General features: G+C 39.5%; 1 protein-coding gene across 12 annotated transcripts in view; it reads right to left on the bottom strand.

The window, feature by feature from the left end:
* The window catches only part of DIS3L2 (DIS3 like 3'-5' exoribonuclease 2), a 398,793-nt gene that overhangs the window by 341,648 nt on the left and 32,525 nt on the right, over positions 1–24,620 (bottom strand). For all 12 annotated transcript variants that reach the window (XR_008619304.1, XR_008619302.1, XR_003677896.2 and 9 more), the window contains exons 2-3: positions 3,690–3,838; positions 3,017–3,174 (exon numbers count right to left, since the gene is read on the bottom strand). Coding sequence is in view for 7 of the 12 variants with exons in the window: in XM_055090536.1 (XP_054946511.1) it covers positions 3,017–3,174; positions 3,690–3,741 (210 nt within the window). In the remaining 5 variants the exon portion in view is untranslated. The remainder of the gene's footprint in view (positions 1–3,016; positions 3,175–3,689; positions 3,839–24,620) is intronic.

The raw sequence follows: 24,620 nt of genomic DNA, 5'->3' as shown, positions 1-24,620 counted from the left end.
AAGAAACGAAATTGAGTTATTTGTAGTGAGGTGGACGGACCCAGAGTCTGTCATACAGAGTGAAGCAAGTCAGAAAGAGAAAAACAAATACCGTATGCTAACGCATATATAATGGAATCTAAAGAAAAAAAATGGTACTGATGAACCTAGTTTCAGGGCAGGAATAAAGAGGTAGACATAGAGAATGGACTTGAGGACATGGGGTGGGAGGGGGAAGCTGGGGCGAAGTGAGAGTAGCATCGACATACATACACTACCGAATGTAAAATAGTTGGCTGGTGGGAAGCAGCAGCATAGCACAGGAAGATCGGCTCGGTGCTCTGCAATGACCTACAGGGGTGGGATAGTGAGGATGGGAGGGAGGCTCAAGAGGGAGGCGATACGGGGACACGTGTGTGCATACGGCTGATTTGCTTTGCTGTGCAATAGAAACTAACACAGTATTGTGAAGCAATTATACTCCAATAAAGATCTATTAAAAAAATAAGTAAATAAAAATAAAAACATCTCTTATCTTTCAATAAAAGTTTCTTTGGATGGGGAAAGAAAAAGGATGTCACAATATACTTAAGTTTGTATACAAAAGCTAACAAATGCTTACATCTAATATATATATTTAATAAGTTTAATTTTCTCCAACAGCTTTCAAATTTCTTTTCTTGACTAGCTTTTTACCTCACCCATTAAGGCCTGCACAGATGGACTCTGTTTCTCTGCCTATGAAAATCTTATTTACAGTGTTGTATATTTCACACGGTGACCTCATATCTGGAACCCATTCCTTTTCCCATCTGCAAAGAACAACTGTTCTCATCTGTGGGGGGAGGCTCTGGCTGCAGAGGCTCATGAAGTCACAGGCCAGGAGGAATCACTTACAAACTCCTGGGAATGAGAGTTGCTATACTGATCAGCTTTTTGTTTTAACATTAGCAAAGAGTTGCTTCAAAAGCAAAAATTAATACGAGGGAGCAAAAAATAATACCATTGCAGAATAGTTTCCTGAGCCTATCTCTGTAAATTTTATAAACAATTTTTCTTCCAAGTCATAACAACAGAGGATCCTCTCACTCTTCTTCAAAGACAGTACCTTGATCCTTTATTCAGTCAGTAAATAAAGATTTATTCAATATAAATTTATTAAGCATCAATCAAATGCCAGTCATTGGGCTAATTTGTGGGAATAAAACATGACCATGCCCACAACGAAGTGAACAGTCTATCTGAGGAAATATAAATTCCAAGAAATGATAAGTTTAGAATAAAGGGTAAACAAAAAAGTCGGCTTCAGGAAAGGGGTAATGGCCAATTCCGCTTGGGGAATTAAAGTGAGGCTTCATAAAGGGGGTAACATTTAGGTAAGGTCAAGCACAATTACATGAAGATAGTGGGAGAAAGCATTCCTAACCAGCAGGAACAGTGTGTACAAAGTCACAGAGGAATCAAAGAGCAGAGTTTTTACTGGCAAAGTTTCGAAGATCAGGGTGAATTTGAGCAGAGTGTACCTGGAAGAGAACGGCAGGAGAGGAGAATGGGAAAAGCACAACGGGTCCTCATACACAGAACAAGATGAGGGCCAAGAAACCTGCAGATAAAATGGAGTTCAGTATGTGTGCTGACCGATAAACAGCAAATGAATGGATTAATGAATGAACAAATGTCCAATTGAAGCTTTAACTTCCCTAAGAGAGACCTTATCAAAGAAATCAAGGGAAGCTTTAAAAAAAAAAAAACCAACTGTACCTCTGAAATCAGAGCGAGCAACTAATTAATTTGTTAAAAACAAATTTTCATTCAAGAGTCTATATTAAGCACATGTGCACTTGACCACAGGTAAATACAAAAGGTGACAAAAAGGATAAAAAGGAAGAGAAGATGACAGTATCTGTTAATTAGCTGGCTCTCCAGCCCCAAACACAAATATAGAAGCTGGACACTCGGACTGAGAGAAAATGGAACACAGTCGACATCTTCAAGCAAGCCAGGTAACACATGGCAATGTTTCTATACTAAACTAAGAATTATAAAATAGACTAATTCAAAGAATATGTGGCCTCGCCCCCCTCTCGATCTCATGGCCTACTACCTGCCTCAGATTTCACGCCTAAAGAGACCTAAGCTGCTTCACTCCGTACTGTTTCACAGTTCGTGTCTTCATTAGTGTCACTACCTTTCCATACCTCCCTTCCCACACACATAACACTCATTTAATAGACCCAAATGAGTCATCTTTCAATATTCGCCGCAGGTGTCACCTCCTACAGTTTCCTGGTTTCCCCCAACATTCTCCAGTAAGCGGTCACACTTTTATCTGAGCACTTACCCCTTATCCTCAGATCATCTGTTCACATGACTGCCTGCTCCACTGCTGGGCTGCAGGCTCAGAGTGCAGAGAGTCAGTCTCATCCACCTCCATCTCGGGAGCAGCCACGCTGTGTGCTCCTAACTACATAAACGGTTCCTGGCTCACAGCGGATAGCTGAACGTTTGCTGAGCCAAACTGCTGAATTAGCTTGTAAAAATATTTTGTAAACTATAAAGCACTCAACAAATATTGTCTGCTGCTATTTACTGTTTCCTTTTCAAGCTTATTCTCTGTCAGTCAGCATCCACGTGCTCCAGGCAAACTGACCTATCAATGTTTCTTAGAGCCACACGCTGTATCCCACTTCTCTCTCAGCAGTTCACACTGGTCCCCTTGTAAAGCTCTTTCCACTTCTTCAAACTGCACCAATCCATGGCCCGGCTCTAATATAACCCTTCCAAAAAAGCACTCCTAGACAACCCTAACTGGAAGTAACGGCTCCCTTCTCTCAAATCTCAGAGCACTTTGTCACAGTCTGGTGGCACTTATCACCTCTAGTTATACTGCAGGTCTGAGAAGTGGGAAGCCCTGGGCCTGTTATGTCATCATTTCTCTCAAAGCACACAGCAGAGAAAAATAAACAGTTTCAATGAGTTATCAATTACTTCTGACTCCACATATTCAAGGAATAGCCTTCTAGTATATTTTAAGCACCTGAATAAGTGTTCCTCTCTTCAAGCCTTCTGAAACGTCCTCCTTGCACAGGTAGGTTTCAAATATGCTTTTTTTCTTCCCTCGTATGGTCTTGCTCTTTGACTTTTTGTCACCTGGTGAAGCACCAACACCACGTGGGCCAGCCAAAGAGGACGTGCCTAGAAACATGAGGCATCAGTCAACTCTACTCAAACGTCTGTCTCCAAAACTGGAGATATTTCACCGTTTTTTTCTTATTTAGAAAGACCAAGACATAATAAAATTCCCTGATAATGATTTCAAATAGTCATAAAGAGGAAAAATTGGTAAGGAAACATGAATAAAATGTACACAGATTTGAGACCTGAATTTTAAATCACCACAATATACATGGAACATAACCCAAATAATGGGTTCAGTATGCTTTGCTGGTTATAGACACAAACTTTTAAAAATAGGAATTACTAAAAGATCACCACTTTCCTAGAGGAGATTAAACAGCTGTACTCAATATAACCATAAATTAAGACAGCAAGAAACCACACAATTCTAAAGTTAATAACACAAGAGAATATTTAACAGGTCACCAAAAGAATTACAGTCTCCCTCAGTCCTAAGACCCGCCCTGCACCTCCAATTCCACTTTAGTTCAGGTCTCCAGTTGCTACAGCAGATTCCATTTTCCTTTTGCTACCTCTGGGGGTCCCCAGGGGCCGGAGGTTCAGCCGGTAGTCAGGATGGCTCATTACTGGTTCCAAGGTCACCTCTTCTCTCTAGATCCAGGAGGGCCTCCACTGCTTAGCTCAGAGTTCTTCTGGCCTTGATCAGCTCCGTTGCCACTAGCTGAAACCAAAGAGAGATGGGTGACTGAAGAACCGTTAACCTGAAGCCTCCTCTGTGCTCTCGGAAATTTAGGACTTGGATGGCAAAGGCAATGTGGTGTCCCTCCTGGGTCCTGGCGTCACTTTCTCCTCGGCAGTGAGTCAAGCACACCATCTGTCCTGAGCCGCTTTTCAAGGTCTTCAACCTCATGGGTGTCACCAGCCTGCTTGTTTGGGCCCCTTCAACTAAAAATCTCCACAAATAGGGCAATGAGGTAGAAATTAAGGAGTTCTGAGGTTCTATTCAGCTAGTGGAATGTACAAGAGCAGGAGGGAATATGGTTTTGAAAAATGGTATAAAGATCTAGAATCTAAAGGCTATAATGAAATAGGTACTAAACTAGGGCTCAAGAGATGCGGCATTTACGGAGTTTAACCTTAGACAAATGACGTTCTTCTACAAAAATCAAATAAATCAATTCCTTAGAATTCATCAATATAAACATAACCTAATTCACTGCCACAACCAGATGTCCAAAACTATGCATGGAACTGCAGATGATTCACTAGCTTTCAAAAAATGGGAATACTGTAGTTAGACATCTACTTCCCTACTCTTACCTGCCATCACTTCAAACCAGGCATCTGACCAGAAGCTCTGGCAGCTGCTCCTAAGGAATACAAGGCAGCTGCCTGGCTCAGCGGACTGGAACGTGGGGCCCTGCAGCTGGGCCCCTGGCCTTCGACCTGGACACTGAATATGTCATCGCTACATCTACTTTCTTCTCTCTGCTGGCCACAGGCCCTGGATCTAAGCCTATTCTTGCAAATTCTCAAAATCCGGATGGGCAGCCTGCTTTCCCATAAAATGGATCAAGATGTCATTCTGAACACTAAAACGCTTTCCTCTAAACTTCCCACACACATCCTTCACCAAAATGATGTAATTTCTCTTTAAATTGAAATTAATACTAACTCAGGAGAGGAGAAGCAACAGAGACAGAGTAACAAGCCACTTAGTGACACATGAAGAGATTCAGAGATAAAGTCAAGAAGTTTCAAGAAGAGAGAGAAACAGATGGTCTTAGATAAACAACAAGGTAGTGGAAAAGGCACACAGAGGAGTCAAGACCATCTGCTGGTTTCATTCAGAAATGCATTCATCCACTCCTTAATTCAACAACTATTTCTGCAAGATACTATACACTAGGCATAGTGAGGGATACAAAAGTTAATTAGACTTATAGAACTCATACTAAAATAACAACTAATATAAGTTGGGGAGTGATAAGCACTTTTTTTTTTTTAAAGTATGGGTAATGTACATATGATGGAAGAGAGTATCTCCAGATCAGGAAATCCAAGAGAGCTTCAGGAAAGATGTTAAGAACTGAGAATGTGAGAAAAGCATACTGTTGGCAAAAGGAAAAAAATATATAGACACACAAACAGAAAAACACAGGCAGGTTCTTGCCACGTTAATTCCATTTGGATGGAGTCCAGCCTATATGAAGGGAGGCAGTGGCAAGGAAAATAAAACAAGTTGGAAGGTCTAGAAAACCAGCCCCGTTTCTCAAAGGCAGTAGGGAATTTCTGAAGCATGAACGAGCGGAAGAGAACAACAACAGACCAAAGCTGTGTTTCAGGAAAAATTAACCTGGCATAGCACATTCAGAGTCATCTAGAGTTGAGAAAGACTGGCAGCAGCTGCACCTCAGGAAAAAACCAGAACAGACTGGGTGAAAGTAAAGGAAGGCCTGAACTAGAGTTGCAGCTGCAGACACTGAAATGAACAGACCATTAACATGGTATTACATAGGAAAACTGGCACCACTTGGCAACCAGGCATATCTGAAGGAGAGCAAGGAGGTGGCAATTGTGTGAGATTTCAAGTAAGGAGACTGGGAGATGATAACCTCACTAATTAGAGAAGATGATGAATTCTACTTGGGGTATTATATACCTCTACATGGCAATACATACCTCTATATATACGCCTCTACACGTGAAAATACATACTTCTACATCAAGAACTTGAAAACTGGAGCATAACTTAGAGATGAATTAGCCAGCCATTTGCATAAAGACGGTAACCCAACGTTTTCTAGAATGGAAGAGATTGCCAAAAAGGGGTAAGGTGATGCAGAAGAGGGCCTAGGACAAAATCTGGGTTAGGACAACTTTTTTTGCAAAGAGGAAGAAGAAGTAGAAAACATAATAAAGAAGCTAATAAAGATATAGGGGGAAAAAACCAATAGAGTCTGATGCTAAGAAAACAAGGGAGACAATGACTTCCAAAGTAAGACAGGTTCATGATCAGGGTTTGCACGAACTACTAAGAAAACAAATAATGGCAGCCTTGGGTGGGGCAAGGGGTTGGAGCAAGCTGCAAGCAGGAGAAAGACAATCCAAAAACAAGAGCCAGAATTGAAAATGGGGTACTTCATATCAAGTCTTGATGCAGGCAAGAGTTCAAAATTAAGGGGAGTGGCTGCCAGTCAAGTGAGATGGAGGTACAGAGATCTCAACTCAAATGTCCTAGGTCAGCTGCATTTGTAACCTTTTTTCACAGCAAATATCTCGGTTGGTGTGATTTACACCTAACTTTTCTGTCTAGCTCAGCAAGATAAGGAATGTTTGGTTGAGATCATCACTATAATCCCACTGGCTCCCACAGTACCTAGGATAGAACAGATGCTCAATAATCACTCCTTAAATGACTGGATGAGTTTGTTTTCATGAGCAAGCAGTGAGAACACCAAGCAAAGCAGGGTCATTCAGGGAAACCATGCTAAAAACAAATTAGCAAAGAATGGAAAACCAGGAAACAAAGTCGGTAAGAATAAGCCAGACCAGCCAAGCAGAGAGTCAAAGTCTGCCTTTGGGTATCAAAGCACTGGAAGCAGATGGAAAGATTCCAAGAATACAAGATGCTAAGCAGAAGACAAACAATCAAGCAACCTTCCCTTCCCAGTGATGTAGCTGTGAAGGCCCATTAACCTGGAGAAATCCTGGACACTCCTCCCCTGACACACTAAAAGCACAAGTCACCAGCTAATCCTCACCAGCTTTCAGAATGCCGGCCAATGATACACCGCCCAACTGCCCACTGGCACCTAGAGAGGGTGTCTTGCCATGGAAATAGCTGTACATTCTGAAGAGTTGGGCTAAGATTAGGATGAACAGGCAGTAATGGTTAATAGTGTCACATGGTACAAAAGAGTAGGAATGAGAAGGAAGGTAGGAAAAGCACTAGACTTGAGAAAGTGTAAACAAAGAAAGCATCTGGGTAAAAGAAGTGGTGTCTTGAGACCCAATGTACAGTACAGAGCAGGTGCTCAAAAATTTGAATAAATGAAGACTATCTGGGACAGAAACCAGGTTACAACAAATATATACTAGCGAGAAATATGAGTAGCAGGGCCAGGACTAGGGTGAGGCAAGCAAGGCACCTAGGACACAAAAGTTATGAAAGCTAAGTGACACAAGTGCCAACCCCATGCTTGTAGGACTCCAAGATAAGTGCCTCCTTAAATGTTTGTGCCCTAGGCATCTCACTTGCCTTACCCTAGTCTCATTCAGCCTTATGAGTAGCAAGAACAGAAGAAATTTATGAACCTGGGTAGTGAAGGAAACTCAAGGAGATAAAGTCATGAGAGGTTTAAAGAAAGAAAAGGTTAAGCCTATTCAGAAGCTAAGATGGAGCCAATGGAAAGCGAGAGATGGTAAAAACATGTGAAAGAGGATATAATTAATGGAATAAAGAAAAAAAAGAGGATGGGATTAAAATAAATCTCACTGAAATTTAAAAAATAAAAAATTTACATTACAAATAATTGGGAAACACATGAAAACTTCATAACATATTCTGAAATAAAATTTAGTATGAATAAAATTTAAATGTTTAAAAATGAGACAGAGAAACTGAGGGAGAAGGCAGGGGAAATGACCCCCAGAACGGTTGAATGAGGAGATTGACAAATATTATCCCCAACAATAAAAATGGACAAAATTATCAAAACCAACCATTTAAGGATCTGGATATTAACCAAAGACATACAACAAATTGAGAAGGGTTTATTTAAGAAAAATCTACTGAATCTCAGTAACAACAGTGGAAATGTATGGTGGTTTAGCCTAGGGCTCCCACCATCCTACACCTACCCCCAGTTTCTTGATGTGGAAGTCCTACTAGGGCAGGACAAGCTGTAATGACTGGTAACCCCACTGCCAGAGACAGCTAAATTTATTTGGAGCACAGCGAGAAGAATTCCACGCCCACAGGCATTTTTAACAACAATAGTGATTTAAGGGGCAAAAAATCAGGGAAAGCCAATATCACAGCTAGTCTGGTTTGTAATACCAGTTAGGGCAAGCAACAGATCAATAGACCAACCAGAAATATAACAGGGAGAATCAGGGAATGAGACAACCAAAGTGCGTCTTGTAAGAATCCACATTTTCCTGCTGTGTGTATGCTCAAGACTGTAAACATACAGGAGAGAAATGAGTGGGTCCTAGAGAGCTATTCATCCCTGGATGAATGTGAGCCTTGCAAATACAGAAAGCAAAAGCCAGGGCAGACTTGTAAACTGCCTCAATTTTGAATGCATTTCCCAAGTCTCACCAGGACCACTGACAAAGGGTGGGGGCCTCATCGTTTCAAGGAGTTTAAACACAACTTCTGGCTAATCATAAGCTGACCACTAAGATATGCTGACTCAAGGGCAACTATCAGAAAGTCATGCTTCAAAATAAAAACAAGAAAAAAAGAACTGAGCAGAGACATGAGCAGCTAGCTACACACCATGAGAGAAACAGACTCCACAGAATTAGCCCATGCAAGCCACTAAACAAACAGAGCAACGACCTCCAACTCTGGAGGAAAAGGAATCAGAATGCAGAATATATTATCAACAACATCCAGATTTCAACAAAAATTATAAGATATGCAAAAAAAAAAAAAAAAAAAAAACCAGAAAAGTTTGACTCATACAATGGGGCAGGGGATAGTTTCAATAAAAATTATCTCTTGGGCTTCTCTGGTGGCGCAGTGGTTGAGCAACCGCCTGCCGATGCAGGGGACACAGGTTCATGCCCCAGTCTGGGAAGATCCCACATGCTGCGGAGCGGCTAGGCCCATAAGCCATGGCTGCTGAGCCTGCGCGTCCAGAGCCTGTGCTCCGCAATGGGAGAGGCCACAACAGCGAGAGGTCCACGTACCGCCAAAAAAAAAAAAAAAAAAAAAAAAATTATCTCTAAGTGAGCCTAGATTTTAGATTCAGGCAACAAAGACTTCAAAGCAGCTATTATACATATGCTCAAAGAACTAAAAGAAACCATCTTTAAAGGAAACTATGGGGCTTCCCTGGTGGCGCAGTGGTTGGGAGTCCGCCTGTCGATGCAGGGGACACGGGTTCGTGCCCCGGTCCAGGAGGATCCCACAATGCCGCGAAGCGGCTGGGCCCATGGGCCATGGCTGCTGGGCCTGCATGTACGGAGCCTGTGCTCCGTGACGGGAGAGGCCACAGCAGTGAGAGGCCCACGTACCGCCAAAAAAAAAAAAAAAAAAAAAAGAAACTATGATGACAATCATTCATCAAATAAAAAATATCAGTAAGAGACTGAAATTATTTTAAAAGAACCAAATGGAAATTCCAAGTTGAAAGATAGAACAACCGAAATGAAAATTTCACTGGAGGAACTCAAGAGCAGATCTGAGCTAACAAAAGAAAGAATCAATAAACATGGAAAAACAGATCAATCAAGATTACCCAATCTGAAGAAAAATCAAAAATTGCAAAAAAATTTTAACCAAAATTTACGATTTGTAATAAAGAGTCTGGCTCCATTTTTTGATGTTTGACCACTAATTTACCTTAAGCCTCACTTCCCGCTTCCCCTTTGACCCAACCTGGACAGGTTGATAAGAAAGTCCATTGCATCCCGAACTTTTTTGGCTCGAGAGGGGAATTCACATTTCACAAATCCCGAGCCTGCACGTGGGACCTTCGCATCTTCAGTCCCCTAACCATTATAAAGGCCAAACTCACTCCTTCCCTCTGGCTCAAGCCAGGCCAGAGATGCTTATACCCACCCTTCTCTCCCCAGGAGTCTCCTGGGTGAGTAATAAATTTTCTCTCAGATTCTCTTGATGTACAGAGTGCAATCAGTATAGACATCCTACTAACTGGGAAGGGGTCCATTCCACCTCCACAGGATGATCACAAAAACAGGAATGAAAAAGGGTACAGGTCTACTAACTTTATAGAAATGAAAATGATTATAAGGGAATCAGTGAACAACTTTATGCCAGCTAGACAACTTAGGTGAAATGGATAAACTCCTAGAAGAACACAAATTACTGAAGCTGACTTAAGAAGAAATAGAAAATTTAAATAGACATATAAAAAATAAAGAAATTAAACTGGTAATTTTAAATCTTCCAATAAAAAAAGCCCAGGTAGCTTCACCAGTGAATTCTACCACACAGAAAGAAAAAATAACACCAATCCTTTTCAAACTCTTCTGAAAAAAATAGGAGAAATACTCCCCAATTAATTCTATGGGGATAGTATTCCCCCTGATACTAAAGGCAGACATCACACACACACACAAAAAATAACATTTAAATAGTTTCAATTTTTAAATTTCTTTTTAGATCAGTTTTGTTAATTTTCATTTTGTAGGCATTTGTCAATTTCACCTAAAGGTTCCCTTTTTTTTGGGGGGGGTGGATGTTCTTCAAAATATCCTCATGGTTTTCTTAATACCTATAGCAATGCTGTCCTTTCTGAAATGATGGGAATTTTCAATATCTGTGCTGCCCAATATGGTAGCCACTAGCCACATTTGTCTTTCAAACATTTTAAAGAGTGGCTAGTGCAACTGAAAAACTGTCAAGTCTGAAATATCTGTATTTCATCTTTATTTTTGTAGGATATTACCACAGGTTTTAAAATTCTAGATTGACAGTTATTTTTTCTAATGTGAAGCTATCATTCCATCGTCTTCTGGCTTCCATTGTGTCTGCTGAGAAGTTAGCCATTAGTCTACTTGTTGGTTCTTTGAAAGTATACTTTATTCCCCTTCCCCATGTCTAGACAGCTTTTGAAATTTTTTTCTTTGGCTTTGGCTATCTACAGGTTTATACAATATACCAAGGTATGGATTTCTTCTTATTCTGTGTGACGTTAGTAAGGTTTTGAGAATCTATTGCTTGATAAGTTTCAACAGTTATGGAAAGCTTGCAGCAAATTTCCTTCAACATCACTTCTGCCCCGTTCTCTCCCAAACCCTTGTCTGGGACTCCAATTACACACTTTTGACCTTCTCAAAGTCTTAATGTCTCCCTCAATTGCTTCAGTAATTCTTCACTTCATTAATTCTCTCTTCAGCTATATCTAATCTTCTGCTGAACCCATCAAGTTCCGAATTTCAGTTATTATGTTTGCAAGTCTAGATTTTCCATATCATTCTTTCGAAAGTATTCAGTTCTCTGTGGAAAATGGTGAATCTTTTATCTCTTTGCACAAGGTAAGAATAGCTATACTAAAGTTGGCTCCTAAAAACTCCAATATCAGAGGTCCCTATTGATCTAATATTACCTTCTGTTTCTTCTATTTGATTTTGTTTGTGTTGTTTGATCATGTGCCTGATTTTCTTTTTTATTATTATGGGCTGGACATTATACTTGCAAAATGTTTATAGTAATAATTTGACGTCTAGTATAATGTTATCATCTTTCAAACAGGATTTACATTTGCTTCTGCCAAGCACCTAAGACAAATAAAACAAATTACCTTAATCTTTTCTCAGGGTTTAAATGTATTCAAAGTAGAGTTACAACTCCTTTAAAGGCCTATATACATGCAGTCACCCTTACTTGTAGGTGTATCTACCAATCCCAAATAAGACTGTTTCACCAGGGCCACACACTCCCAACCTGGGCAGGGCCTAAATTCTAATCCTTTTCTCTCTGGCCCTAAGAGATTATCAAATTCACCACTCAGTTTTTCAGCTTCTAAGTCTTTCAGCTGATCCCTCCAAAAATTAGTAAACATCTGTAGGAGACAAACAACACGAAACACTAGCCTTATCTCCCTAAGCCTTTATTCTCTCCTAGATATTCATTCTTATTACCTCTCAAATACCTTCAATTCTTTTTTTTTCCTTTCCTGGGGGAGAGAGGGTGGTAGTGAGCTTTTCTAGTTGTTCTCAGAAGGAAGATTGGTTTCCAGTTATTTTCTATGCTGTAGCTGGAAGAGGAAGTGTCAACCTAACCCTTAACTCTCTCATTTACAGTCAATGCCTTCAATTCCCAACTCTCCCCTATATGGACTCACTCTTCTTTCTCTCTGACAAAAGCTCTCTATGATTTCATCTATCCTCTCCTCTCATCCTGTATGAGAGGAAGAAACGTCCCTACATGTGGAGAACCTCCTCAATGTGTGTTCTTCATCCAATTTTTATCTATCTACTCTAGAACTCTGTCATACTCATTATTCTCTCCACAGTAGCCTCCCCAACAGAATACATCCAAATCAAGGGCCTGGCCCTCCTTTTATTCTGCAAGCTTCAAGCTACCAGATACCATTCTATTTCTCTCATTCCCATCTCTGCCAAAGTTTGAAAATGTGGTCTAGACTCATAAGCTCTATTTCCCCATGACATACTCTTTAATCCCCCTGGGAATATGACAATTGCCCTCATCTCTACAATGAAATAAGGCTTTCAGTATTCCTAGGGAGGAAAATCCTCATCACCAGAACAATGGTATAGTCTCAGTTATTTTCTTCTAGGCCACCCCAGAACAGGATGCCACTGATCAGCCCCTTGGACTACACATTCTTCTCCAATGACATCCAGGACACAACAGTCTCCTGGTTCTTCTAACTCTCTCTGCAATTCTCAAATTTCCTTGATGACTCCTCTTCTTTCACTTACCTCTTCAGTTCCTACCATCTGCAATGTTCTATTATTAAGACTCATCTCAATTCTCTGTTAAAGAGTTTTAAATCTGCATCTCCAACCCTTCTCTCTGAAGTTCTCCTTTAACTTTCCAACTTCCTGCTGAATAATATTGGCAAGCACTTTGAATGCAACATGTTTCTAATTCAAGTTATTATTGTCCTCAAACGAGATTTTCTGCCTGCATACTGCATCCAGATTAATGACATCATTATCATCAGTAGGCAGCAAACAGCAGTCATCTAATTTCTTTCTCTCCATTAATAATACTCTATTACCGTATTTTGTCTATTCTGCCTTCAAAATGTATCCTAAACAGATTCCTTCCTTTCCAACTTGATTAGCACTGTCTGAATTCAGGTTGTTGCAATAGCGTAGCCTAAAAATGACAAAATTCCTAACAGGTCTCTCAACGACTCATCTCTTTTCTTCAATCCATGTTTCACCTAAAACACAGAAGATAAGTTTATGAACAGCATTTCCAAAACCCTTCAGGGTTCCTCAATGCAACTCTGTAATCTAACCCACTGTAATGGTTAATTTTATGTATCAACTTCATTGGATCACAGGGTGCCCATATATTTGGCTAAACATTATTTTAGTCTACCTGTGAAAATGTTTCTGGATGAAATTAGCACTTGAATAGGTGGACTCAGTAAAGCAGTTCACCCTCCCTAATGCGGGTGGGCACCATACAATATGTTGAGGGTCTGAGTGAAACAAAAAGGCAGAGAAAGGAAGAATTTGGCCCTTCCAGTCTGATTACTTGAGCTGGGACACTGATCTTCTGCCCTCGGCACTCCTGGTTCTCAGACCTTCAGACCTTGACTGGAATGTACATCATCAGCCCCCTGGTTCTCAGTCCTTCAGACTCACTGAATTACACCACCTGCTTTCCTAGGTCTCTAGCTTGCAGAGAGCAGGTCATGGGCCTTCTCAGCCTCCATGACTGCATGAGCCAGTCCTCATGATAAATACCTTTCCATATCCATGTCCTAGTGGTTTTGTTTCTCTAAAACCCTGACTAATACACCTACCTTCCAGGTCTCATCTCTTACTAAAGACTTTTTCAATATCATACCATGTGAATTCCCGATGAAAATGGTAAGTCAGAAGAGCACATGCTTGGTGGCGAAGCTGGAAAAATGACTTAAAACCAAATGGGGGGGGGGATCAATCAAGATGGTGGAGTAGGAGGATGTGGAACTCACCTCCCCCCACAAACACATCAAAAATACATCTACATGAGGAACAATTCTCACTGAAAACTAACTGGAAACTGGCAGAAAGACTCCTGTATAACCAAGGCTGTAAGAAAGATCCACATGGAATCGAGTAGGAAGGGAAGAGAAGCAATCAGGTCAGCACTTGCGTCACTGGGAGGGGATTCAGAGGAAAAGGAAGAATACACAGGCAGAGATCCACCCTGGGGAGCGAGTGTTTTGGGTCCAACCCAGGGAAGACAAGCTCCCTTGGCTGGTTGGAAGGCTACTAGGAGTAACAGGAGAGCTGTGGGAAGCCTGGATTCCACTCATGAGGAGGGTGCAAGTGCTGGCTTGCTTCCCAAGCAGGGTGAAGAGAGCAGAACAAGGACTGCTCCAGTGGCTGCCCAGTTTCCCACAACTGCACTGGCACGTGCCCTAGCCTGAGCCAAGTGAACACCAGAGCCACACTTACTTCACCTCGCAGCTCCACACTGGAGCAAGGGCTACCACAAGTGGGAAGAGAGCTTGGCTGTGGGACACAGAGGCAACTGAGACCCAGGGTGGTGTCTCAGCATGGCAGAGGTGGCCGTTGCTGGCACTTACACAGGCAGCACGTGGGGGCAGTTCCGATCTGTGACAGCAGCCATCTCACCATGGCCTGCACCCCATCATGAGCTGAGAGCCCACACAGGCCCCTCTTGCTCTAGCACTGGCCCCCTCTGGGGCAAGGGTGCCAGTGCTGAGAGAGGGGAGAACACACACTTAAATGGAACAGAGCCAGCTCAGACCCGAACCTCAGGGCTTCTGCTCCATCATCTTGAGATCCAACCCTACCCCCCAATAAGGCAGTAATGGTCACTGAGCAGAGGGGAAGTCCTGCCTCACAGCTGGCTCCGCCCTAGCCTTTCCATCTCCAGCCCCACCTCCTACCAAGGTGATAGGTGCCAGCACACCCCAAAGAAAGATGGTGACTCCTGTTCACAACAAATCCAGCTCTCCCACTAAAGGCACTGGGCACACACATGCTGTACAGGGACACTCTCACATAAGGACACCCCTTTAAGACTGCAATAGGTAACTAGTTCACCTAAATTCATAGAGACAGAGAAAGTTAAGCAAAATGAAAAGACAGAGGAACTGGTCTCAACTGAAAGAGCAAGAGAAAATCCCTGAAAAAAATAAATAATGAAACAGGAATAAACAATTTACCAGATAAAGAAGTCAAAGCATCAGTAATAAGGATGCTAGCTGAACTAGGGAAAAGAATAGACAAACAGTGAGACTTTTAACAAGGAGCTAGAAAATATTTTAAAAAAACAGTGAGAACTGAAGAATACAACAACTGAAAGGTAAAACACACTATAAGGAATGAGTAGCAGACTAAGTGAAACATGAAGAATGTAGAAGTGATCTGGAAGACAGAATAATGGAAATCACTCAATAAGAACAGCAAAAACAAAAACAACTTTTAAAAATGAGAACAATTTAAGAGCTCTCTGAGATAACATCAAGCACACCAACATTCACATTATAGAAGTCCCAGAAGGAGAAATGAGAGAGAAGAGGATCAAAAATGTATTTGATGAAATTACAGCTGAAAAACTCCCAAACCTAAAGAAGATACAGGAAGCACAGAAGGACCCAAATAAGATGAACCTAAACAGACTCACACCAAGATGTATCACAGTTAAAATAGCAAAAGTTAAGATGAAGAGAGAATCCTAAAGGCAGCAAGAGAAAAAGAGTCATGTACAAGGGAACCCCCACAAGGCTATCAGCTGATTTTTCTGCAGAAACTCTGCAGGCCAAAAGGGAGTGGCTGAAAGGGAAAAACCTGCAACCTAGGACACTCTACCCAGCAAGATTATCATTTAAAATTGAAGGAGAGATAAAGAACTTCTCAGAAAAGCAAAAACTAAAAGAGTTCATCAATACTAAACCTACACTAAAATAAATGTTAAAAGGGCTTTTCTAAGTAAAAACAAAAGGCTATAACAAGAACTAAGAATCTGCAGGAAAGGAAAAATTCCACTAGGAAAGGCAAATTAATGGTAAGGGCTGAGTTCAACCACTTAAATAAAGTAGTACAAAGATTAAAGGACAAAAAATTTTAAAAGCAACTGTAACTATAACAAACAGCTAATGGATAAACATGAAAATATAAAATATGGCATCAAAAACACAAAATATGGAGGAGGAGTAAAAATGGTAGACCTCTTAGAATGTGTTTGAACTTATATGACTACCAGTTTAAAACAAGTAAGTATAGTTATAGGTCAACATATATGAACCCCATGGTAACCACATCAAAAAGCCTACAATAGATACACAAAAACTAGAAAGAAAGGAACACAAGCATACTACTAAAGAAAATCAAATCACAAGAGAAGAACAAAAAGAAGAAGAAAGGAACAGAGAAGAACTACAATTACAATCAGAAAGCAAGTAATAAAACTGCAATAAGTACATACCAATCAATAATTACTTTGAATGTCAATAAACTAAATGCTCCCATCAAAAGATATAGGGTGGCTAATTGGGTAAAAGAAAACAAGACCCATCTATATGTTGCTTACTGGAGACTCATATCAGAGTTAAAAACACACACAGACTGAAAGAGAGGTGATAGAAAAGGATTTCATGCAAATGGAAACAATAAGAAAGCAAGGGGAGCAAAACTCATATCAGACAAAATAGACTTTAAAACAAAGTCTTACAACAAAAGACAAAGAAAGGCATTATATAATGATAAAGGGATCAATAAAAGAAGAGAATATTATATATACTTGTTAACATACCTGCACCCAATACAGGAGCACCTAAATATATAAAGCAAATATTAACACACACAAAGGGAGAAACCGACAATAATAGTAGAGGACTTTAACTCCCCACCAACATCAATGGACAGATCATCCAGACAGAAAATCAATAAGGCAACTGTAGTCTTAAACGACATAATAAACCAGTTGGAATAATAGATATCTACAGGACATTCCATTCAAAACCAGAAGAATACACATTCTTTTCAAGAAAACATGAAACATTCTCCAGCATAGATCATATGCTAAGACCACAAAACAAGTCTCAACAAATTTAAGAGGATGGAAATTATATCAAGCATTTTTTCTGACCACAACAGTATGAAACTAGAAATCAATTATAGAGAGGAAAATGGAAAAAGCACAAACACATGGAGACTAAACAACATGCTACTAAAAAAAAAAAAACAGCTCAATGAAGAAATCAAAGAGGAAATCAAAAAATACCTTGAGAAAAATAAAAATGGAAACGCAACTTTCCAAAATCTATAGGATGCAGCAAAAGCAGTTCTAAGAGGGAAGTTTATAGCAATACAGGGCTTCCTCAAGAAACAAGAATAATCTCAACTAAACAACCTAACCTACCATCTAAAGGAATTAGAAAAAGAAGAACAAACAAAACCAAAGTCAGCAGAAGGAAAGAAACAATAAAGATCAGAGAGGAAATAAATAAAATAGAGACCAAAATAACAACACAAAAGATCAATGAAAACATAAGCAAAATTGAGAAACCTTTAGCCAGGCTAATCAAGAAGAGAGAACCCAGGCTTCCCTGGTGGCGCAGTGGTTGAGAGTCTGCCTGCCGATGCAGGAGACACGGGTTCGTGCCCCGGTCCGGGAAGATCCCACATGCCGCAGAGTGGCTAGGCCCGTGAGCCATGGCCGCTGAGCCTGCGCGTCTGGAGCCTGTGCTCCTCAACGGGAGAGGCCACAACAGTGAGAGGTCCGCGTACCGCAAAAAAAAAAAAAAAAAAAAAAAAAAAAAAAAAAAAAAAAAAAAGAAGAGAGAACCCAAACAAAATAAGAAACAAAAGAGGAGAAGTAACAACCGATACCATAGAGATACAAAAAATCATAAGAGAATTCTACAGTTACGTCCCAACAAACTGGACAAACAAGAAAAAATGGACAAATTTCTATGAACATACAACATGCCGAGACTGAATCAGGAAGAAACAATCTGAACAGACTGATCACTAGCAGTGAAATTGAATTTCTAATTTAAAAAAAAAAAAACTCCCAATAAACAAAAGTCCAGGACCAGATGGCTTCACGGGGGAATACTACCAAACATATAAAGAAGAGGAAATACCTATCCATGTCAAACTATTCCACAAAACTGAAGAGGACAGAACACTCCCAAAGTCATTCTACAAGGCCACCATTACCCTGATACCAAAACCAGACAAAATACAATACAAAAAAAGAACACTGCAGGCCAGTATCTTTGATGAATATAGATGTAAAAATCCTCATCAAAATATTAGCAAACTAAATCCAACAATATATAAAAAGGATCATACTCCCTGATCAAGTGGGATTTACTCCAGGCATGCAAGCAAGGATGGTTCAATACTCACAAATCAAACAATGTGATATACCACATTAACAAAAGGAAGGGGAAAAAAATCACATGATCATCTCAATAGACACAGAAAGAGCATTTGACAAAATTCAACATCCATCAATGACAGAAACTCTCACCAAAGTGAGTATAGAGGGAGCATATCTCAATATAATAGAAGCCATTTACAACAAACACACAGCCAACATAATATGCAATGGTGAAAAGCTGAAAGCCTTCTCACAAAATTTAGGAACAAGACAAGGATGCCCACTCTCACCACTTCTATTCAACACAGTACTGCAAGTCCTAGCCAGAGCAATCAACAGAAGTAAAAGGCATTCAAATTAGAAGCAAAGAAGTAACACTGTCACTATTCTCAGATGACATGATAACACCATAGAAAACCCAAAAGTCTCCACCAAAAAGCTATTGGAACTAATAAATGAATTCAGGCAAGTTGCAGGATACAAGTTTAATATACAGAAATCTGTTGCTTTTCTATACACTAATAATGAACTATCACAAAGACAAAGCAGAAAAAAAAAAATCCCGTTTAAAATTGCATCAAAAAGAATAAAATACCTAGGAATAAACATACCAAACGAGGCAAAAGATCTGTACTCTGGAAACTATAAGACGCTGATGAAAGATATCAAAGATGACACAAACAAATGGAAGGATATACCGTGTTCTCGGATTGGAAGAATTAATATTGTTAAAATGACCGTAGTACCCAAGCAATTGACAGATTCAAGGCAATCCCTATCAAATTACCAATGGCATTTTACACAGAACTAGAACAAATAATTTTAAAATTTGTATGGAAACAAGCAAGTTCCCAAATTGGCCAAAACAATCTTGAGAAAGAAGAACAGAGCTGGAGGAATCTCACTCCCTGACTTTAGACTATATTACAAAGCTACAGTAATCAAAACAGGATGATACTGGCACAAAAACAGACACATGATCAATGGAACCAAAAAGCAACCCCAGAAATAAACCCACATACTTACGGCCAATTAATTTATAACAAAGGAGGCAAGAATATATACAATGGAGAAAACAGTCTCTTCAATAAGTAGTGCTGGGAAAACTGGACAGCTACAGGTAAAAGAATAAAATTAGAATAGCTTCTAATAGCATATACAAAACTAAACTCAAAATGGATTAAAGACCTGAATGTAAGACCAGATACCAGAAAACTCCTAGAAGAAAACATAGGCAGAACACTCTTTGACAAAAATTGTAGCAATATTTTTTGGGGTCTGTCCCCTAAGGCAAAGGAAATAAAAGCAAAAAGAAACAAATGGGACTTCATTAAACTTAAAAGCTGTTTCACAACAAAGGAAATTATCAACAAAACAAAAAGACAACCTACTGAATGGGAGAAAATATTTGCAAATGATATGATCGATAAGAGGTTAATATCCAAAATGTACAAACAATTCATACAACTCAACATCAAAAAAGCAAACAACCCGATTTAATAATGGGCATAAGACCTGAATAGACATTTTTACAAAGAGGACATGCAGATGGCCAACAGGTACATGAAAAGATGCTCAACATCGCTAATCAGCAGGGAAATGTAAATCAAAACCACAGTGAGATACCACCTCACCCCTGTCAGAATGGCAATCATCAAAAAGAACACAAAGAACAAATGTTGGCAAGGATGTGGAAAAAAGGGAACCCTCATACACTGCTGGGAATAAAAACTGGTGCAACAACTGTGGAAAACAGTACAGAGGTTTCTCAAAAAACTAAAAATAGCATTATCATATGATCCAGGAATTCCATTCCTGGGTATATATTCTAAAAAAATGAAAACACTAATTTGAAAAGATACATGCACCCCAATGTTCATAGCAGCATTATTTGCAATAGCCAAGACATGGAAGCAACCTATGTGTCCCTCAGCAGATGAACAGATAAAGAAGACGTGGTGTATACATACAATGGAACACTACTCAGTCATAAAAAAAGAATGAAATTCTGCCATTTGCAACAACGTAGATGGACCTACAGGGTATGCTTAGTGAAATGAGTCAGAGAAAGACAAATACTGTATGATGTCGTTTACACGTGGAATCCAAAAAATAACACAAACAAATGTATATAACAGAACAGAAACAGACTCACAAACATAGAGAACAAACCAGTGTTTACCATGGGAGAAGGAAGGGGGGCAGGGCAAGATAGAGGTATGGGATTAAGAGACACAAACTGCTATGTATAAAATAAATAAGCAACAAGGATATATTATACAGCACAGGGAAATATAGCCACTATTTTGTAATAGCTTTAAATGGAGTATAATCTATAAAATATTGAATCACTATGCTATACATCTACAACTAATATTGTAAATCTACTTCAATTTTTTTTAATTTTACTAATAAAAATTAAATAAATAAATAAGAAACAAATTAGGTTAACAACTATAAATTCTGGGGAAAAACACTACCTGGAGATTCTGAAGAGTAAACAAAAGAGGCTATTAGGAGGAGTAGAAGTTTAGGGACGTGACTGGCACTGAAGTGAGTTTCATGTGTTTGTTTTTTGTGGGGGTTTTTTTGGGGGGTTGGGGTTGGAACAGGGGCAGTTTCACCTCACAGGCAGGCTGCAGTCACAGGAGTGGTGCAGTACAGGTAGCTAAAACTTCAAGAGAAATCCCACAGGCTGCCCGGCCAGAAGAAAGGGAAAGGAGCCTGGGCAACCACAGCTGGCTGCCAGTGACAATCTAGAAGAGAGAGCTGAAGAAGGGACTCCCCTAATTCTTATAAACAATGCACAAGTCTCAGGCTGACCCTCCAACTGTGTAAGTGTGTAGGACAGACTCAACGCAGCGTTATATAGGCTTAAACAAGTGAACTGAGACTTGAACCTACAGAATACAAGACTTACAGTCTGAACCTAATGAGGTCTGAGACTAAAGGCCAATGAAATCAAAAACATCAACGTTCTTCAGCGGAATTTAAAAGAATTCAGAATTACAAAAGATGTTATTAACTACATCCAAGACACAATCAAAAATTATTTCAAATACAAGAAACCCAGAAAATGTGACCCATTCTGAAGTGAAAAAGATTAACATATGCCAATTTCAAAATGACTCAGAAGTTAGAAACATCAGACAAGGACTTTAAACCAGCCATGAACACTATGCTCTTGGAGGTAAAGGAAAAGACATGTGAATGAATGAAACGATAGGAAATCTCAACAGAGAAATAAAAATTTACTTTAAAAATGGACATTTTAAAACTGAAAAATACAATATCTGAAACTAAAAATTCAGTGGATGAGCAAAATAGAGATAAAGAGTAAAAAGTCAATGAGCTTATATTTATCAGTACATATTATACAATCTGAAAAACAGAAGAAAGACTGAACAAAGAGATGAACAGAACGTTATAGTCTTAAGGGACAATATCAAAAGACCAAACATAGGTACTTGGAGTCCCAAAAGATAAAGAGAGAATGAATCCAAAAAAGTAGAGTAAATATTGACCAAAACATCCCAGATTTGGTGTAAAAGATATAAATATATAGATTCAAGAAGCTCAATAAACCCCAAAAAGGAAAAATTCAAAGAAAACTACATATAGATTCATCATAACCAAACTGTTAGAAACCAAAGATACAGACAAAATATAAAGCAGCCAAAGGAAAATGGTGCACTACACAGAAGGGACTATATTCAAATGGCAGCAGATTTCTTATCTTTTTTTGTTTTGGCTGCACCGCCCTGTTTGTGGGATCCTAGTTCCCAGACCAGGGATTGAACCCGGGCACTCAGCAGTGAGAACGCAGAGTCCCAACCACTGGACCACCAGAGAATTCCCTCTTATTTCTTATCGTCTTCTTTCAAGGCATCCAGAAGACAGCGGAACACTGTCAGCACTCCTAAAACATCTTATCATCTTCTTTCATGATAGCCAGAGGACAGCAGGACAACTTCTTTAAAGGACTGAAAGGAAAAACTATCAACCTGAATTCTGTATCCAGCAAAAATATCTTTCAGGAATGAAGGCAAAATAAAGACATTTTTCAGGTAAAGGGGAATCAAGAAAACCCATCACCAGCATAACAAGAAACTACAAGCACTACAAGAAACACCAAAGGAAGTTCTTCAGGCTAAAGGGAAATGATACCAGAACAAAAACTATATCCTCAGAAAAAATGTTAAGTATTGGAAATATTTAATGTACATAAATTACACCTCAATAAAGTAGTAAAAAAAAGTTAAGGAAAATTATTTCTAACCTAGAATTCTATATGCAGCCAAACTAAAAATCAAGCATGGCGGGTAAAATAAAAGACATTTTCAGAAGCACAGATCTAAAACAAGTTCACATATTTTTTCTTATAAGGCTACAAAAAGATGTGCTCCACTAAAATGACAAAGTAAACTAAGAAAAAGGATGATATGGGATACAATGAGGAAGAAACACAGCACAAAAGAAGTACAAAGGTAATTTCCAAGATGACAGAGAAAGGAGGCTCCAGGAGCACAAGTGCACCAGGCACAGAGGGCAACTGCTAGACTGGAGGATGACACTCTAGATCAGAGCAGTCTCAAGAGATAATATCACCAAGATCCCTGCTACCAAAGTCATTATTGTCTTTTTAACCCAAAGCAGAAAGTCTGGGTGAGTCCAGTCGGCTTCCTGTCCTTGGCTCAACTTGACCCTAACCTGATGAAGTCCCCACTCACCCCTGCAGATTTAGCTGAAGCCACTCACTTCACCACAGAGAAGTGCTCTACTTTGACCAACTCATGAGTTTGTGAATTAATTACAGGACAGAAGATGCAGAGTAGGCTTCCTTTTATAAAAAAGAAGAAAAAACAAGAATTACACACAAACATATGCTCATTTGTGCAAAAAGACACACAAAATAGTAAATTAGAACTAGTGACACTATATAACTACAGGAGGTAGGTGGGAACAGGGTGAAAAGGAGAAAAGTGAAAACTTGGTAAAAGAAATGGATGTGGAGTAACACTTCACTGCATATGCCTTTTTGTATGTTTTGACTTTTGAAATCATACTCATGTTTCACATACTCAAAAAAAGTGACATAAAATAAAATAAAGATGGGGGAAATAGCCTGAAATGCAGTGCAAATAAAAACAAGTGATCCTAACTATATTTAAAATGAAAAATACAACATACTAAAGGGATGGAGGGAAAAAAACTAACCCAAGTAACTTTTGAGCACATTATTTAACTCAACCCTAAGGCTAAAGACAAAAAAGAAGTGTAAATAAGAATTAAGTTCTAATTAATAGATTAGTTTTTCACAGAGGTATAAGTTAGCAACTCTAAAACAACTTTCTGTGTATTCTAGGATTAAACAAATAAGTAAATATTTGTTTACTTATTGGTACTACTGTGGATAACAGGAGTCAGATGTACCAATGTTGGAGACAGAAATACAGGAAGTAGAAAGGCTAGAACAAACCCTGTAGTATAGATACGAAATTGGATCTATCACTATAACTCAATGGTTTATAATACAGAAATATAGATGTGTCTGTATGCATACACACAAATGCATATAGCTATGTATGTATATATTCGTATATTACCTAGCTGCCTTCTAAGAGGGCCTAGAATCAATGAGATCCCAGTAGCAATGAGCATATCAAGGGCCCAGGTCTCAGTGCCTAAATACCATTCACAGTTAGAAGGAACCAAGGCTCCTTAGAAAAACGGCCAATTCTGAGACTGCAGAAGGGAAAGTATGATGTGAGCCTAGAAGAGGAGTTGGCAAACGACAGCCCAGAAGCCAAATCCAATCAGCCACCTGTCTTTGTAAATAAAGTTTTATTGGAACACAGCCATGCTCATTCATTTATAAATTGTCTATGGCTGCTTTCCTGCTGTAAGGGTGGAGTTAAGTAGTTTCAACAGAGACCATAGAGCCCACTAAGCCAAAAATATTTACTATCTGGCCACTTACAGAAAAAACTTTACCAAGCCCTGGCCTAGAATATCTTGTTGTTCCAGAAAGTAAGGAAACACTCAAAAAATGATGGGGACATGTCAAAAGTTCACAGGAGCCCATTAAAAGTCTCCTACTCAACATCACTAATCATTAGAGAAATGCAAATCAAAACTACAATGAGGTATCACCTCACACCAGTCAGAATGGCCATCATCAAAAAATCTACAAACAATAAATGCTGGGCTTCCCTGGTGGCGCAGTGGTTGGGAGTCCGCCTGCCGATGCAGG

This window comes from Physeter macrocephalus, chromosome 2 (assembly GCF_002837175.3).
Source record: "Physeter macrocephalus isolate SW-GA chromosome 2, ASM283717v5, whole genome shotgun sequence".
Lineage (NCBI taxonomy): Eukaryota > Metazoa > Chordata > Mammalia > Artiodactyla > Physeteridae > Physeter > Physeter macrocephalus.
Note: the sequence above shows the minus strand (reverse complement) of the source record. Positions and strands in the feature narration are given on the sequence as shown.